The 19,611-nt window shown below is 37.4% G+C and overlaps 1 protein-coding gene across 5 annotated transcripts in view; it reads right to left on the minus strand.

Annotated features, from left to right (window-relative positions):
- The window catches only part of GABBR2 (gamma-aminobutyric acid type B receptor subunit 2), a 502,330-nt gene that overhangs the window by 312,577 nt on the left and 170,142 nt on the right, over positions 1 to 19,611 (minus strand). For all 5 annotated transcript variants that reach the window (XM_080378574.1, XM_080378573.1, XM_080378575.1 and 2 more), the window contains exon 3: positions 1,205 to 1,375. In XM_080378574.1, coding sequence (XP_080234700.1) covers positions 1,205 to 1,375 — 171 coding nt within the window. The remainder of the gene's footprint in view (positions 1 to 1,204; positions 1,376 to 19,611) is intronic.

The following is a 19,611-nucleotide window of genomic DNA, read 5'->3' on the forward strand; positions in this document are numbered from 1 at the left end:
TAGAGGGAAATTAGATTGCTTTACATGATTTATTCTTGACAAATCCATTTTGGCCATTGTTTAGCATCTTTTTATCTTCTGAGTGATTCCAAACAGATTATCTGCTCAAGTGTATTTCCAGGAATTAAATTTAGCCTGACTGATCTGTAATTCCCTGGGTCTTTGTGTTTTTTTGGAAAGACAGACACAAAGGTTTCTTCCCTCCCCCTACAATTCACTTACTTTTTATCCTGTAATTCTCAAAGCCCTTATAAGGGAAGACTCTAAGATTTCTTAAGTAGTCTGTAGTGAATTAATTGTGCCAGACAATTTGAAAATATCTGACTCATCTAAGCAGACTGTAACTTGTTCTTATCCCTCTTCATTAGTTTTAATTATGCTAGTCTTCATAACACAGTCAGCCTTTTTCTTTTAATGAATGCTGAGGAAGGGAAAAAAAAAACAAACCACGAAACTGGCATGCTTCTATTAGTTTTGCCTCTCATCAATTAACAGGCCAATTCTTTCCCGTGTCTTGCTCTGATTAATTACTTACAGGACACTTTCTTTTAAATAATCTATTGTTAAAACTGTGCTTAAGGCACTTGGTCTATATATTATTGCAATTTCTATGACCAAAATGTTGCTCATAGTGAAGCTCAGAGGATCTGGAGGATGCATCGTATGTGATCTTATCAACACTGGGGACTTCAGTCATTTCTCTCAGTAAGTTCTTCCACTGTTTTCAGCCATAGACCTACCACATTTTGTCACTCAATGTTCAGACTGATGCTTATAATACATCAGAGCTTAAAAGGAACACAATAAAATGAGATCTATTCTCTCTTTAAAGGGAACCAATGTCAGGATACAAACCTTCTTCAAAATCATACATTTTGGCAAGTCAAAGAGCATGAAGGAAACTTTGCTACAAAAACCCCCAAACTGTTTTTTTTTTGCACTTGGGTGCAATGATCTTGAGTATGAAAAACAGACAAGGGAAAGCATGTGTAGTTTTTACTATAGACAGTCAAATAAACCCCAAAAAGGAATTACGTTTATTCAGTACAGCAAATGTGACCTAGTGAGACAAAGCCAAACAAGACTGAAACAGTAGGTCTGTTGGTTTTTTTTTTTACTTAATTGCTACTAACAGAAGAACTAGCTCCTTGGAAGCATGAGATTAGTAGCACTCTCTGTGTACTGGAAATTAGGTAAATCTTACCTCAGAGAACCTTTGTACATCCTGGGTCAAAGTTCCTACTCTCTTCCACTGATAATATTTGAGTAACTTCAAAATTGCTGGATTCACTGCATTATCAGATGGCACTGTCCGGAAGAAATAAGGATATTTTTTCTTATCAGCCAACTCTGGGGTTGTTGCTGCAAATGAAAGCTGAAAAAAAAAAAATCAAACAACAAAAAAAATGAAAGTCACCATAAGTCATCAGGCAGCCAGAACAGAAATTTTGCTCTTCTCAGTGCAACAAGACATAATCCATGCATTGAAGTCATTAGAATTTTAATTATCATACAGCTTGGGAGTCCTACTAGCATCATTTACCCCTTTATTTTTAAAGGCCTTTTTGAAATACCTTAGCTCTACAAACTGCCTGCTACAAATTAAACTAGGGAATTTTCAAAGTCAGTGGTGCAAAATCCTCTGAGATTATGCATTTTACACATTGCACAGAAGGAGAGCTCTAAAGGAAGTAAATCTCCTTGATGAAGTCCCCATCAGCTTCCTTCTGTTCTCTTCATAAAAGTTGAGAATAGCTCCAAGGGGATATTCTCAAACTAGTATGTCTTTAAATTAGAAGGTGAACCTCTAGTAGCACTTCTTCCTATTTTCAGGTAATAAAACAGTTTTAGGTAGCAGAGAAAAAGAAAATAATTATGGCATCCAAGGCTACAGCTCAGAAGTTTGCCTGGCTCCCAGTTTTCTCCACTGAAGCAGCCCTGTGTGATTTCTGTTATCAAAGGGGACTCAGTGGCTAATTCTACACATCTGAAAACACCAGAATTTGTACAGAGTTTGAGAGTGCTTATAACGAAAGAAAAGAGGAAACCTTTTAACACGCACACGCATGCACACAAACAAAACTACCCTGAATTCTTCTGCTCAAGTTAAAGGCAGCATATTTTTGCGAATGATTTTCAGGCAATATTATGAAGAGACCCCTGCAAATTCAGTTTTTGAAAATTCTTCTATTCCAAAGATACTTGTGGTCATTCCCTCCAGTATTTTTTAGGTTTCTAGGAATGTGTTTCTCAAGCATTTTTTTTCCAGCCATGCATAGCAGCTGAGGGTTCTTTTTTAAAGCACTGATTTAACGCAAATTCATTTGAGTATCAAAAAATAGGCTCCCTAATACAGTTAAGTCTTTCAAACTCAATAAAGAGTTAGAAAATGTAGGTGAATTCAAGCCTATATAAGTACATCCAATCATAGTATTAAATTTACACTTTATTCAATCAAGCATTCAGTATATTTGGGCTAGATAGCCTTTTCTGAATTTCAGAATAGGCAAGTTTAATCTGAAATAACAGTTCTAACTTTTTCTTCATGTCTATGAAATCTAGATTTAGCTTGACAGTGACAGAACTCATTCTCTGATTTTATAGACTCACAAAGAACATACTGCATTGCTACAACTGCCTGAATATAGGGCTTTTTTTTCCTAATTAAAACCCCTGAAACCCAAACAATTTATAGTGTAAGCTGTCCAGTTATGTACAGTTTACCTGTCTCTTCATCAGTCAGAAGCTAGAGAATTTTTTTAAGACCTTCTATTGCCATGTAATTCTTTTAAAATATTTTGATTATTTTTATTAAAATTTATGTATTAATGTATATTGATACAAATGAATAATTTTCTAATTATTTATTAATTAAAAATTTTATTATAGCAACTGGGATTTTATTAGATTTTATGAAGAAACTACAGTATGAAGCATTGTATTATTGTCATCTGGATTTTCTACAACTATATTGGTTGGCTCACCTAGAACTTCATAGCATTTAGTAACCAGAAAGGAGCTTGTGAAGAGTTGATTTCAAGGGAAAAAGGAATAAAGATCTGCCAGGCAGACCTACCCAGCTTTTTTGTCTAGCCTTGTAACACTGAACATCATGCATCCAATGCACAACGAAAGTGGATGGACCTGTGTATCTGACTGAAAAAGAGAAAATTCAACTTGTGAAATCCAGCATGAAGAGGAATGCCTCTCAGCAGCCTGGCTGCTTGCAGCATGGTGACTGCAAAGGACTCGCTTTTCAAGTTATTATGGTTTTGGATCAAATGTATTTTGATTGATCCTTAATAGCAGCACTGAAATAACAGTAGTGACAAGCAAAATCTGCAAGGTTCAACTAACTCAGAGTCACAGATTGAACGGTAAAGTTTTCTGATCAGAAGTACAAAAAGCCTTAGTAAAGAGGAGCATCTCTATAGCTGTGAGCTGGCTTTAGGACAAAGATCTGTGATATAAGCAAGGCAATTCAGATGTGTCCTTCGACATTTTAGTGACTTTTTAAAAGTGCCTAAATTAGTATCCTAAAGTGCCCAGATTTTCTTGGGAAACAATGAAGCAAAACCTTACCTGTCTTCATTGTTTAAAGAAAGATGAAAACTACCCATAACAGATTTCTCAGCCATGTAAAATGAGACAAGATGACTCCAGGCTCATGTAATACTAATGACATCTGAATTACAAGAGAACATTCTTCTTCATTTACTTTTTGAAGAAAGGTTTTATTAAAATATAAAATGGGAAAGTTTCATGCTCAAACAATTCTTAGCATGTGGGATATGTTCAGAGGTCTTTCTTTCAAGCATCACACATGCCATGGCTGGTCTCATTAAAATGGCAAAGCAATGCAGAATAAGACACTCACAAGAGATAGATGAATAACCTGAAATAGTTACGGCAGCCATTTTTAATTTTTTTCCTTCTTCTTCTTTCTCATAGATGTTAAGTCATTTAAAATATTTAACTTTTCACAAAACCGTCCCTATGAGGATCTGGGGGCACGCAGTGAACTTAACCCAATAATCACTGGCAGTCAAGATTGATTTGAGAGGCACAAAGAGGGAAAAGGAAAAAGAAAAACTCATTAGGTTTTAAAAAGTGGTAATAAAAAATCATGTTAATAAATTGACACAATGTAGGTTTACTGGAAAAGTATGTGATATAGCACAGCTGTACAGAAATCTCAGTAAAACATTCATAACAGAAACCTTAATCTATGTGGTGAAACAAGACCACAACACAGTACACCCACACATGCATTGAGATGGTACAGTCCTTGTTAACTGAACATAAAACCTCTGTATTTTAGAGCTATAGTTGTTTACTCATGAGTAATTTGAAACTTGAACCTACCGAATAGCAAACTTTTCATAGTTTCTTTGTCTTATTCTACAGTACTGAAAGGCATAGAGATCTAGTTCTGGGTTTTGTTATAGGAATTTCTTTTTATAACTTTTAGTTATTTAGTCAAAAATCTGGAAAAATAGCAATCCTACTGCTCAAATAACTTTGCAAACCACAAGTACTATTTTTCACATTACTGTATTTACAGAGCATACATAGCAATGCATTGCTAAAAACATTGTTACACATGTCACATTGCTGCCTTGCTGCATACAGAAAGAGTGTAAGATAAACAAGTTATAAGCGAGATTATAACTCAGCAATAAATTCCTGTGGGGTGTAGGACGCCATTCTTTCAGAGAAAATTATTTTATATAACTACTAAAGGTGACTGCCAAAAGTCAAACTTCAAGAAGGGATGAAAGACAAGATTATTTTTTTTTCAAATTGCTTTATAATGGAGGGCACAGTGGATGTATACCAGGTAATATCTCATAATTGTGTGTGTGGTGGTTGTGTGTGTGCATATGCAAACAGGCTCTGTGTGTGTATATGCATATGTAGATCTAAAAAAAAAAAATACCATTTATATATGCATATACACTATATATAATCAGTTCGAATACAGTAAGAAAAACTGAAGCTACTTCTCAGGTTATCCCTGAGAAAACTTTCTTTAGAGTATCTGCTTATAATTTGATACAAATTGTGAGCAACTTCCTCTGAACTTAAAATGAGTGTATGCAGGGAAACATACATCAGCTATGACTCAGATGGAGATTTCAGAGATGAAGTTTACAACTTTTAAATAGAAAATAAGAACATTTACCATTTAAATAAGAATATTAACTATAGTACAAAATGAGAACCAAAAAGACCAAGGTATTGAAAAACAAATGTTTATTTCTTCATAAAAACCTTAATTTAGTAAAAGTTCTGCTGCCATTGATATCATAATTAATTCTGCTCAAATTTTAAAATGAACAACTTTAACACCTAAAATGCACCTAAAATTATTTCTATTGCTTGTGTCATCACTATATAAGTGGATTCCAGTCAGCATAAGTTTCATCAGAATGCATTTTGTCTCCACACGTTAAAGAAAAAAAAAAAAAAAAATCAATAATGTTAATACATACAGGCAGTATGAAAGGAATCAGTACAAAAGGACTTTTAAGTATGTCACCTGAAGCTCATTTACATATACAATGTTTAGCTTACTACCGTGTTCTCCCTGTGATATTCCATTCAGGCCATATGGCAGCAAAAGCACGTGTGAATGGAGAGGTCCATATAGGGTGGCTGAAATACTGGCTTGCAGATGAAAGTCCCAACCCCGCTAAAGTCAGTGCCAAAACTTCCACCAACTTCCTTAGAGCCCAGATTTCAAGCCTGTGATTTCAGCACCTGGAAATCAGATCTAATTAGTGAGATTTACCTGCACCGGTATAACTGTAACTCTGTAGGTTATCCTGACATTTTGTATTATGCCTAGACTCATATCTGTATTTGTGCAGATTCTTCTGTTTGAAAGACGCAGACCTGGCTCAAGAGTGAGCCAAGCAGTTGTACTTCATTGCTAGCAATGGAGAAGCAGAGCAGAAACACAGCTAATGACTTTATCTTACCCTGTGAACAGAAAGGAAGCAATGAATAACTGTTCCAGAATGAGTCCGAAGCAGTATAATTCAGGAAATGGTGTGAAATAGAAAAACAACAAAACATTAAAAATTATATAGAAAGGACCTGATAGTATTATGTGCGTGAAAGAGTGTCTTATGGTAAAGAGTTGTGAGACCGCAAAATGTAGGACGGTTTTGTACTTCAAAAAAAGAGTCTTGGAAAATACCCGATTCTGAAAAAGCCACTGAGACAGATTTTACTTTCAGAATTAAAAAAACACCCAACCAAGCATTATTCTGCAGAAGTCAAGGAAATTTATTTGGCTTCACACTGAGAGTGAAAGTAGAATTTGATAATGGAGAGGTCAGAAGTGGAGACAATGTTATAGAACTATTATGGGAAATGCTTCAGCCTAATATGACAGATGGCCAGGTTAAGGAATTTGCACTGGTAGACTTTGCTGAAAAACATATAGAAGGATTTTATTAAGGAGGTTTGGGGGTCAGGCACATGTTTTGACAAATTAAACTTTCTCCAGAATGATGATACTTAAGGAAATAGGAAAACATTAATTTTGTTGAAAATCCATACAGCTTCGTGGAAGGGTTGTAATCAACACTAGACAGAATAAGATTAAAATAAAAATGTTAAAGTGTAGGATGTAACAGTTCTGCAGAAAGGGAGTAAAAGCTTGCTCTATAACCCTATATTAAGCTGAAATGAGGTGTGGTAGTTTAAACCAAGGACATCAATCTAAAGTGCTTTCAAGGTAAAGCAAGAGTGCTGCCATTTAAGGAAGTAAGAGTGCATTCCCTTAAAGAAAGTCAGTACAGAAGCTGGAATGGCAAGGTGATAAGCTCTAGCATTTGTTTAAGAAAATAGGATGCAACGCTAATGAAGTCAATGGGAAAGATTTGGAGTTATGTAAGAGAGGATGGATATTAGAAACCTGAAACAAAATTAAAAAACACCATACACAGAGTGTATTATTCCATATAGAAGTCAAGAGGCTGGAAGGCACCACTCTGCTGTCCCAGAAACAGCAGAGGGAAGGAAAGCCACCAGAAATGACAAGTAGTTTTCTGGTGTTCAGTTGTTTTATTATGTCTAGGAAGCATTTATGTTTAAATTTTGTCACTGTTGTAACTTACAGAAGTCTTGGAAAAATAAAAAAGCAGAACTATCCCTTGGGTAAACAGTAACCCTCATCTCAGGCAACAGGTCTGTTCCTGAGTCACATTTATTTAAAAGGACTGTATTAGCTGAAGTAAACCAATAACAGAAACCCTTAGCAAAGTTATTGTAGCTCCATAAAGCCCATAGGGCAGGAAACCGCACTCCCTTCAAAGCAGAGTGGCCCGTGGAGCGGAGTGGCCAGAGGATCGGAAGCATCTCCCACCACAAGCTCCCCAGTGGCTCAAAGGAGGCCCCTGACATCTGGCAGGAGGTGCCGTATCATCCAGCTTTGTCAATCCCAAATGGAGAACAAGGTGTTGCTCTTGCTACTTGCCTCTGCAAAGGAAAAGGCTGTGAAAGAAAGCTACATGCCGTGTGCTTAGAGTATTATAAATCGAAGGGGGGAAAGGAAAAAAAAAAAAATGCCTCAGGTAACAGAGTAATCTCCCTTTAATAAAATATCATATGCTAAGACAACAGATTTGTGCTTGCAAATGGGGAAAATTAGCTTATTGAGCACCAGAGAGACTAGCTCAATTTTCCTAGGCTGTACTGTGTTTTATTAATGATTCCTAGAAATCTAAATCTGCCTCTGTTGCTGCAAAACTAGTCTGGATGTAGAGAGCTTTTTATATATGGCAGATATCACCTGTATTTCCTGTACCTTTTCTAGAAAGTGAAATTATGCTGATAAATCAACATTGCTAGACGGGATATACACTGCTGATTCAATCGATTGTGATATAGTTTATTATTATCATAACAAAAGATTGCATGTCATGTATGCTTAGATAAGAAGAAATTATTTTCTGCAAAAGAAAAAAAAAAGGAAAATGCAAATAATTGTTTCCAAAAAGAAGGCAGAATGTCAGAGAGCTCCACAGAAAATACACTTACAATGGTACAGGGTTGCGCATACAGAATCTTACCATAGGAAAATAGCCAGGGTGAAACTCAGGAAGATGATAATTTGCAGCAATATGTACTTGCGACACCACAAACCCTTCCTTTGTGTGCCTTGCCAGGAGCTCTAATGCTTTGACAAGCCCGTGCCAATAATAACAATACTCAAGTGTGGGCATGTGACGACTTGATGGTCCCTGAAGCTAGGAGGACCAGAATGGAAACTAATGAATAATGAAGAGTTAAAAGATTCGCCTGCTGCAATCCTTGAGACAGCGTTAGATGATGTCATGTAATGAGAGAAACATTATACTCTGAACCCAGAGAGAGAGAATAGATTGAAGTGTAACAGTTAAATTGCATTTTTAATTGAATGGTAATTGACGTTTTGTAAGAAACATTAAAAGGCATAAAATACAAATATTTAGGTTAAATGTTCATTCACTATTTAAAGATGAACAGTAACCTTACTGCACAAGCCAGTTTGCCCAGATGTATGGTCTAAATACCACTGAATTTGATTTTGCCACTAGTCAAGTTATAAATAAATTTTAATATAACAGTGCTTTAGACAAAGAAAATAGTGATATATATAATCAAGAAGATTATTAAAGAGAACCTTAAGAAATACATGATAGCATGTAAAGTAAAAAAAGTGATATATTAGACTGCTCCTTCCACCCCAATGCACAAAATGTATCATCTAAGCAGCTTTGATGGATGATTTAGAGAAAAGGTATGTAGAAATAAAATTGAAAAGATGGTCACAAACACCTATATATTTGGAAAATATTTCAACATAATAAGAAGCTAAGTGCAGCAATTTCATTGACAAAGGCACTGCATAGATCTTCAAAGCAGGTGAAAGCAACACACAGTAATACAGATCAAGAAACAAAGATGTTTCTTGACAATTTGCCTGCACAGCTGCTGGTGATAAATGTCTGTATATGGACAGTAAAGGAGATGGTTCTGAACCAGACCTAGGAATAAAAGTGGCAACCTTCCCTACTAGCTACACTCTAATCCCGATCCCCAAATGACACAGGTGATGCACTAATGTAAGTTGAAAGAAGGGGGAGTAAAGAAGAAAATATTAACAAGAAATTATGCTTTTCCAGCACTGGTAAGCCAGCTACATTTTTACCTGTCATAAATACTCTTCAATATTCACTTGAATGAAAGCTCTTGAGACTCCATCATACTTACATTCAGGAGATTTTATGGGATTGGACAAACTTCAGTGCTTTAAGAAATAAAACTAATGATAATTTTTAAAATGTTCTGTTAACTCTGTATGGGATTTCATTATTACAGTTGCAAGAGCAAAATAAAAGTCTGGGAGAATATCTATGATGGCTCACTAGCTGGTACATGGGCAGGATGCCTCATCCAAATGAGGACATAAAAATACACATTGTATTAAACACACTGGAGAAGAATGGATCTCACAGACGAACATCCCTTTCATCATCCATAATATATTACCCATCTGATTAGAACTACTGTTCCTTTTAAAATCAGTTTTTTTGCCAAATACTCCTGCCCAATATCATCTGCTGTTACCTTCATTAATTCTGTGTCTGAAATTGCTTCCACTGACTGCCTTTTGGCACCTGGGAGTTTCCAGAAAAAGCACTTCCAGCTGGTCTCAAGGTTGGAAGGCACCCGCCTCCACACTGATGGTATTCCAGTGAATTAATCCAATCACAATAAGACTGATATTCAGCTGCATGCAGCTCTGGAGACATTTCAGGAAGCAATTCTGGCTCCTGAATGAATCAATATTTTTGAGGCTAGAAACTGGTTTTGATAAAATGAAATCCATATGAGAAGCAGTTCAGCTAAAAGATGTGTGCCTACGGACTAACGTGACAGGAGCACACAGTCCTGTTTGCTTCCTGCTTGGGTAGCCTGACCTACTCCCAAGACAATCTGGTAGGAACTGCAGATGTCTGAATGCAGAAAGTCAGACCAGATGATAAAGTTCGGCCTTTTGGTGTTAAAATTTTGGACTCCTATAACGTCTATGGGTTATGTTGAAGAAGAGTGACTGAACTGATCCCTCAGCTGAAGGGCTTTTTGTCTTCAAGTAATGAAGAGAAAAAACACTAGCTGAAAATTGTAGCAGATTTGCTGAAAAAAAAAAAAAAAACAACCAAAAAAAACCCCTACCTAGACATTAGCATTATTGCTTCACCTGCTTCTTGGGCTGAAAGGTTAAAAAGTCCACCCATCTGTCCACACTAGCCAAAGCCTATAATTAATAACTTTGTAGAAAATAATGTGTTAAAGGAATTCCTAGCACAATGTTCCAGGTGAATGGAGAACAGTTATTAGTGTTCAGAGCAGAATAAAGTTACAGATCAAATCCAAGACCAAGTACTGGGATCCATTAAAAGTTTTAATAAATACTGCCTAACAAACCTAACGCATTCAGCTTACTTCTGAGACATACCAAGGAAGTACGTCATGGAGTTATGGAGACTTTCCTTCAATTCAATGGCTAACAGTGCAGCCCATAAAGTTGATAGAGACTTTAAGGTTTATAGTTTCAGTAGGCAGCCAGCTGAACATGAGGCAGAATCATCTCAAACAGATTACCCCACCCAAGAGTCAAAATTCAGCATTAGGCTTAACTTTATTCTTTCGCTATTAATGGAAAATAAACAACTGCTATCCCTTTTTCATAGCACAGTTCTTTTGATCATTAATTTGAAAAGGTGTATCACAGTCTGAAGGTACTAAGGAAATAAATCTGGCAATCCTTTAGTGCTTTTCCTACTCTCCAGAAAGTATTTTCAGATCTATAATAAATAATTTACACCTAACCCAGGTGTTCTGCTTACTGCTAGAGGTTGACCAGAGCATTGAAATTAAATGGCAGATCTACAGAAGTTGCTGCAAATTTTGGTTTAATTTCTAAACTGAATAAAAAACCAAAATCTTTTGAGCATTTTCCTAAATGGAACTGCATTGCAAAAGAGGGTTGCATATCTTTGTCACACTCAGTTGCTTAGCATTTGGCTACTGGCCTGGATTATACCAGAATTCAGCTTCAAATCCCTGCTCTGCTTCAGTCACAGCATTATTGTTTAACCCAAATCAAGCAGTCTCCTACACTCATACTCTGGCTACCCAGCTTGCTTGCCTTTTGTCTACAACAGATTATCCTCAAAATTTAGTGAAAACCATCAACTCTGTAAAATATTTCACCTTTGATAAAACAGGCTATATTGCCATAATCCATTAAAAAAATAAATTATTTCCAGACCTATTCACAACAGCATGTTCCTGGCTCACTGCCCAAAACTATTATCATTCTATTAGTATTGTTTGTTTGTCACATTTCATTCAGCTAACACATGTTAAAACTACAGCTGTTCTGTCTACATTTTGATTTTAAATAAGATAACTGTTTTATTATTTTTCCCCCTCTAAATGATGAGAAGGAGGGAAAAACATCCCAACAGAAAGACACCTTAATTGTACAATACAGGGGTGCTTGCTCTTGTGAGCAAATAAACCCTGCACTCTACTGGAAATGGGGAGAAGGACCATTGCCGAGATTTAAGATGAGAATTCTCCAGTTCTTCTGTGGAGTGGACACCCCAATATAGTCCCAATTCTGTCCTTTCCATCTTTTATTTCTTTTACTGGAAAAATAGCATCTGAAGAAACAAAGCACACCATATTAACTCACAATTTACTGAAATCCTTACTAAAATATTTTTTCCACAGTCCTAAGTCATTAATTAGTGGTTTATTTTTTCATTCTCTGGTTTCAAACCTGAGCAAGAAATCCCAGATTTTTCAAGCCAAAGCAGGTTACATCCTTAATATGCAAAGTAGTAACACATAAAGAAGCTGTTTCAATGAGCAGCACAGCTCAGAGTTGCCTTATCAGGTCCTGGGAGCAATACTTCAGCACTAATTCTGCACTCTGCTTGGACTAATTTGCCTTTTCTTTCAGCTCTGTAAATTTTCTGATATCTTAGTGCTACATGCTGCAGTCACAAACCACCAGGAGTGTTTAGAGGGTAGTCCGACATCAGTCACTTGGAATTGTACCTTCTCTAATAATGGATAAAGAGGGGTTATGCTACAGAAATCAAGGGCTTGCTGGAGGGGAGATGACAAAATAAAAACTGATAAAAAAAATCAGGGAACTTTCTTTGCTAACAGACATTGCCAGCAAAATACGTACTGCTTGCCCAGCAGCAAGGGCAACTTGGGTTACATTGCCACTAAAAATCTTCAGAAGAAATGACAATCACAATTATGATTATAATACATTTGGCATTAAATGTCAAATATGTCATTGATCCTCCTCTAAGAAATAACCAAGATCACACATACTTTATGGTTTTCTTTATCTGCAGCCAATACAGACTTTAACAACATGCTCTTATACAAAACCTTTCAGTAACATATGCAACTAGGGAATGTTCATGCAGATATACTGAGACAACCTAAATCACAAAACTATCAACTTAAAGCTGTATTCTGTGGTTTCTAATCTATAACTATGAGTGGTTGTAAAAAAAAAAAATCTTATGAGGCATTATAAGCTATTTTTATAACATAAAAAAAGGCAAACAGTCTTGGTCCAAGCACAGTTGCAAAACAAAAATCTCCTCTCAAATGTGACTGAGGAAGTGGAAGAAACCATGAGCATTTCCTCCCAGTGCCAGTGCCCCCAGGACATCAGCTAATTGTTGCCTGAGTAACCCTCAATATGTTTTTCTCAATACCTATGCCTTGCAGGTCACTTCAGCAGCTACTATTAATTTAATAAGCGTTTCTTTATGTCTGCATTTGATTTTAAGTACAGTACTTGCCCCTGGTCTTAGAATGCATGCTGGGTAGAAAGCCTTAACATTATCTACACCGTTTAAGATTACGCACACTTCAATTAGATCTCTCAACCATTCTTCCTTAGATGCTGCCATCATCCTAGTTCCTGCAGGCTGAAAGCTGAATGTTTTTTTCTAGACCTTGTTATCTCTTTTGTCACTTATTCCACAAAACTATTCACAACAATCCCATCTATTCCTGAAAATAGTCCTTATCAATTCACTCTTCTTACAATATTTTCCATAACATACATACATCCAGGTGAGATAAAAACTGAACTGAAACACTCCACATCCGTATGTAGTATTAAACCCAATGCAGCCTTATGTTTTCACATGCAAGGAATATCTTTGTGCTTGACCTTTGTCACAGGGCCAGGAAGGTGCTTAAGAATACAGTTTAATTTTAAATATTTCAAGAGTTGTATTGATTTGAGAGATGGAACTCGTATGAAAACTCAGTACATGCATTAGAGTTCAGTAATGCTTATTAGTTTTGGAAGGCTGGTTTAAATACCATCTTTGCTAATTCAATCTCATGTAATTCATTATTTATTACTCGCTTCTCATGTACAGTGATTAAGCTGTAATTTTTTAAGTCGCTTCTTCTCAACTTTCTCATTTGCGATCCAGTGTTTTTTGAATTGCCATTTATTTTTATACAACATTTTTGACCAAATTGTTATCATATTTGTGCTTTTGTTTGGAGGGCTTGCCTTTTTTTTTTCAACCACATATCTTATGGCTTTGCCTACTCAGTCGTAACTTTAACCAACTTAACTTTGTTTAAACTAACAAAGTTTACTGACTTTGGCTTCTGTTACTTTGGGTACTGTTGAGTTCTTTCAGACTTTTTCAAACACTGCTCTTGGATGTATTTCTGCCAAATGTGAACATCTCTACTATTTTTACTGCCCCTCTACATGGGACAAACACTTGATGGAATAAACAGCAGGGCAAATGGAAAGCATCTTTCACAAAGATAACCAGTGCAATTCCAGATCAGAAAATATAAACCATTAATATTCAGCTACAGGTTTCAGAAATTAAATTCGTGATTTGATGGCTTTTTCTGGGGAATTACACTTTACTCCACGCTAACATACTTTCGCTATGAATTCTGAAGTACCTCACACAGTGAAAATAACATCAGCTTTATCAAGAGCACATATCAAGAGCTGCACTAAAAACCTATATTAATACACTGTGCATCTGGGTGAAAAACTAGATAAGATTAAATATATTCACTGTCTTTTTTACAAGCAGGTTATTCAGAAATTCTCTGAAGTTAGACAGCTAAGTTTGTTAAACAGCAATTGTAAAAAAAAAAACTTTCCCCCTTTAAACTTATGTTTCAAAGAGAACTATGTCTTTGAGAATTGAGATTCCTGGTATATATGATCACTTATCCAGTAAGAAAAGAGAAGGTAAACCACAAGTGCAAGGCCACCTCTCTGTTTCACTGAGCAGTAGTGAAAATGAAAGTACTTTTTCCTAATGTGCATACAGTATCTTCTCAGCAAATTCACAGAAGGTCCTAGAAATTAATAGGGCATTCTTTTCTTAATTTGATTATCAGATTAATCCAGTTTACTAGCCATAAGTTACTGGAATTGCCAGCTTTCATTTCTATCACAGTAATTGTTTATTCTCCATCTTCTTGGACTCCTGAGAGTAGAGAGATTCACATTACTCTGAGTAGAAAATCACTTCCCACAGTACAGATAAGGAGCAATCAGAGGAAGGCCAGCTTGAATATAACCTCTTGACCCATTCCAAAACAAGGCTCTGAAGATAAAAAGCAAGGAGGAAACCCTGTCAGGAAATAAGCAACAGCACAAGAAATGGATAAGGGACCGTGAGATAGATGGACAAATGACAACAGAGAACAGAAGAGGTGCTGTTCAGAGTACAGAAAAAGACAGACACTCTACAAGAAAAAAAAAGCAATGAACAGACCAAAACAAAACATGGACAGACACCATGGACAGATGCAGTGAACAGGAGGAATCTTGGCATTATTTATAATCTGCTGAAAGCCTGGCTTTGCATTTATCAGCCCAAGTACTTCACAAACACAGGCATCTAACCAGCCGAGCAATTACATATCCACATGTTCAATGAAGGAACTACGGAGGTCTATAGTCACTTGGACCTGAGAGAACAGTAAGTAGAGGACAGCATATGTTTCTAAGACCTTTCTTAAGTCTACATGAAGAATTTTACCTCCCAGTGTATTTTTTACAGCAGTGTAAACCTTCAAGTTTGATGTGATTTATATTAGTACATCATCACTTGTATTGACTTGCTGGGATAAGCCGTAAGGTGAGATGAATCACTCCCTAGAAGCATCTGCTTCTCAATACTGTAGGCACTAATAGGAGACTAAAGTGACTGTATCAGATGCAGCCACCTACACTGCACTTGGACAAATGAATCCCATACAAATTATCAGATCTATATAGATATTTAAGCATGTGAAGAAGCAGTAAGGCACTTAGAAGACACTTTTGCCTCTTAACCCCTAAGGATTTTTAGCTATTTGATGTCTTTAAAAGTTCAAACTAAATGGTTAGTAAAGCTGATGGTGCCTTAATTCTTCAAAAATCATACTAAAAGGCAAACACAGATGTCACTAAATGTTCAAGTAAATCCACATCTTCACTGTCTGGAAAAATTCTTACCATAGTGCTAAGGATCAAGGTAAGTGAATTTTCACTGTAATTGCTCTCAATCTTAAAAATACCTGGAGATTCAAGTCAGGTGCATCAAAAATAGTCTTAATCCTTACATCTTCCATTATGTCGTAATACTTCCACTTCTACATAAACAGCCCAAAGAAACTTATGGGCCAGCTGTCTACTTTGTTGAATAACCGTTGCCATTTGAGCCAGTGATTTTTTTGTAGCGTCATTAAGCATTTAGTGTCATCATATGTCACGTCCATATAACATCCCTCTATCACCAGCAAGCTATTTACCTTAAACTTCAAGCAACAGCCAAACAAAACAATGCCCATACACTTACAACACTTACATCTGCTCCTTTAAAGCTTTTGTATGTATATACACACGGCTAAGGCTGCAGGCAGACCTGTGGTACATACAAGCCCAATGAAAGTCTGCTGTTGAGCCTCCACTGACATCACTTGTTGTTGGATTAAGCCAATGCTACACACCTCCGCTATATCCCAACTGCTGCGTGACACTTGAGCTCTCACTGTCACGGAGCTAAGCACTCACTCTCTGTTGTCAGTTTTCTACATGCTCTGCTTTACCAAAAGACAAATGCAACACAGCTGAAAGAGCAGGAGGTGTACTTTAAAATGACTAAATCAAAGAGAAGGGACTACAACTTTAACCCACCCCTTTCTACGCTAAACTGCACGGCTTTGCAGAAGCGCTGTGGCAGACTTGAGGGAAAGAGGACACTGGACTGATACCACAGCCAAATCCAATCCATTTTTGGTTTGAGGAGTCAGGCACAATTATCCTCCTATGACAGCCAGCTAAAAATATGGAAGAGAGGCAGATGGGTAGAAGGCTTTCTCACTATTCTTTGCACAAAACAGTGCACCGCAGATACGAAGTTTCCATGGAGGTAGTCGGAGCCACAACCAAAAAAGCAAAATAGAGTAATGCCTCAAAAACATATGGTCTGGAAATATTTTCAGTTAGTGGAGCCAGAAAAAAAGAAAAATATATGGAAGTATTATAGTCTCCTTCCCTACGTTGGCTGTAAAATATGCTGATGGTGTCAGGATGTCATTCAAATTACAGTTGTTTCAAGCCCTTTTGTGTTAAAGTGATGTCTATTTTCAAGTTATTGATCAAAAGAAAATGGAATGGCCCCATTGCTGATAGAAAGGAGGTTTTCTGTATTCACATAGAGAGCATAACAATAGTTCAGAAATTTTCATGCTATTACTTATTGATGTTATTGAGAACTCATAAGCTACACATAAAGATCAATACATATAATTTTCCTATATTGACAGCCTCTATCTCTCTCATTGCCAGTAAAACCACACATTTATTCAAGTTCTGAGCCTGCAGGACTCAATTCAGGCTGGAAGGGAGCTGGTCAGGATGTGGCAGGGGAGGGCAACAACTCCAAAAGGAATATTACACTTTCTGCGTATTTCTGGGTTTCTGCATGCTTGTTTCAGGAAGGTACAGCAATGTCTCACAACAGCTTTCAAAGAGTGAGAGGACACTCCAATTTTTGCAGGGTGGGGCTGGGAACAGACACATGCCCCCGCTCTCCCCCATACACCTTCCTACCTTTCCCCTTTCTCCTGCAGCACATGACATCTGCCTCCTTCTTGAGACCCGCAACACAAAGGCACAATACAGCCATCCTTCCAGCTATGGCATAACCTCAACTCACCTCCTCTTGAGGCAAGAGCCAGAAGCTGTTCCCGGGGAAGGTGAAGCAGAAAGGTGAGTGTAGAACAAGCAGCCAAACAAATCAAAGGGCTGGAAGAAGTAGTGCATGCCCAGACTGATCTGCCTCTTCCCTCTGCAGTGATCCCTCTCTCTAGCCCCTTCCCCACAGCTGCTGAAGACCACTAGTCAGGGAAGGTGCAGATACCAGAGGGCAACCTGCCCCCATGTCCTGGCACAGAGGCAAGACAGGCAGCCCCCACAGCACCTCTGCGCCTCGCAGCTTCCACACAAACCCAGCACTAGCAGCGCACACAACCTGCTGCTGTCAAGCACCACTGGGACTCATAACTACAGCCTGTTGCAAGTGTGTGAGTTATGCCTGTTGTGGATTCTTGGAAATGCAGTAGCTGTTCGTAATGCCAAACACTGTCTTCACTCTTATAAGATTGAAGTATTAAAAAAAAAAAAAAAAAATCCTAAGGATTTTATACAGTGTAAGATGCATATATTTATACATAGATAAGATCTCCCCTGAGCCTTCTCTTCTCCAGGATAAATGATCCCAACTCTCCCAGGCTCCCCTCATATGATAGATGCCAAAATCCCTTCATCCTTGCAGCGGCCCTTTGCTGAACTTGCTCCAGTATATCCACATCCCTCTAGCTCTGAGGAACACCACTCCAGATGTGCTTTAGTCAGGGCTGAGATGAGGAGAAGACTCACCCACCTCCCTTGACCTAGGGGGGGGTAACACTCTCCCTAGTACAAACTAGGTCTGCTAGCCATCCATGCTGCAAGGGCACATTGCCAGCTCATGTTCCACTTGGTGTCCACCAGCAGCCCCAGGGCCTTTACTGTGAAGTTGCTTTCCTTCCTTTACTAAAGATGTTAAAACACTGTTGGCCCCAGTATCAATCCCTATAGTCTAAATACTAAATAATATATTTTAAAATGCTTACATGCACACTTGCATTCCATGCTTGTCATCTTCTCAAACTATTCTTGATAAAAGTAAAACAGAAAAAGAGAACAGTAATAAAGATGACTTAAAAATCACTAAGGTACAGTTGCAAGTTAAAGCTCTAAAGCAGAATAATATGTATGGTATACCCCTCTATTTTCCTCTTTGCCAACAAACTGATAGTAAAGCAAGCACATTATTCCACATGAATTATGCCCCCTAGCCCTATTATTCATACACAGTTATACAGAAAACATCTTTATTAAATCCAAACTAACATTGTTCAACCTCAATCCTTTGTATTGTTTCTGTATATGCAGTTACTGTGCTGTATTTCAGGCTCAGATCGCCAGCTGCCTTCATTATTTAGATGGCTGTCACTGAAAAATCAGTGCTATTTGAGTCACATAATTCCAGTACATGATTTCACAAATGCAAATTCACGAATCCCACAAATGCAGTTACCTCACTGCTTCTGCACTCAGAAACTGCCATCCATCTAAGAACTGCAGATAAGAGAGTAGCTTTAGATTTCACCTAAGATAATCAGCCATACATTTGTTATTGCTTCACTTCTCTTCATGAAGCTTGAGAGCTGACAGTTTTTTGAGATGAATGGGAAAAATCCACACAACTTTCAAATTTATTCATTCAAAGTTATTCAATCAAGTTGTTTGCAAAGGCAGGCAAGCATCTGCGCAGGGGTCCACTGTGCCCAGGCTACATGCTCTGATTCAAAAAAGCCAAAGAACATATCAGGGCAATGGCCACAACTGGTCAAAGCAAAGATACACATCGCTATTTCCTTCACCTCTGCACCTGCTCTTTCCTAGACATCTGCTCTCAGCACTGTTAAGAGACATTCCCAAAGGAATCTTTCAACCTCCAGTAATATGTGGCTCACAGATTTCTTTGGATCTTTCTGATGTCTTTGCATTTAATATTCCTCATGCCTTTTTTTTTTTGTTGTTGTTCCATGAATTTATCTAGCTCAGCTACTTTTTGAAGTTGTAATTTTTGGCCTCCATAATAATGCACAGTTTAACCATACTTTACTTGAGGAACCATCTTTTTTACTTTGGTCTGAACCTGTTTCTTTCATGTTTCATTTTATACTGCATAGTTCTTGCTTAGAAAAGAGGGTGACTAAACTACTGGCTTAGTAAAAGTTCACAAGAACTCATGACCAACACTGTTTTAATTACCTGAGCGATACAGTGTGCTCATTATCATACTAAACAATATTTGCATTTAATAAGAAAGTCAGGATTTCAAGATCCAAGTACAGTTGCTTAACAGTCCAAGGAGTAGTAAACACACTTTTGGCAGAGACAATGGAACTATTCCT

The sequence above is a fragment of the Falco punctatus genome, assembly GCF_963210335.1.
Source record: "Falco punctatus genome assembly, chromosome: 3".
Taxonomy (NCBI): Eukaryota; Metazoa; Chordata; class Aves; order Falconiformes; family Falconidae; genus Falco; species Falco punctatus.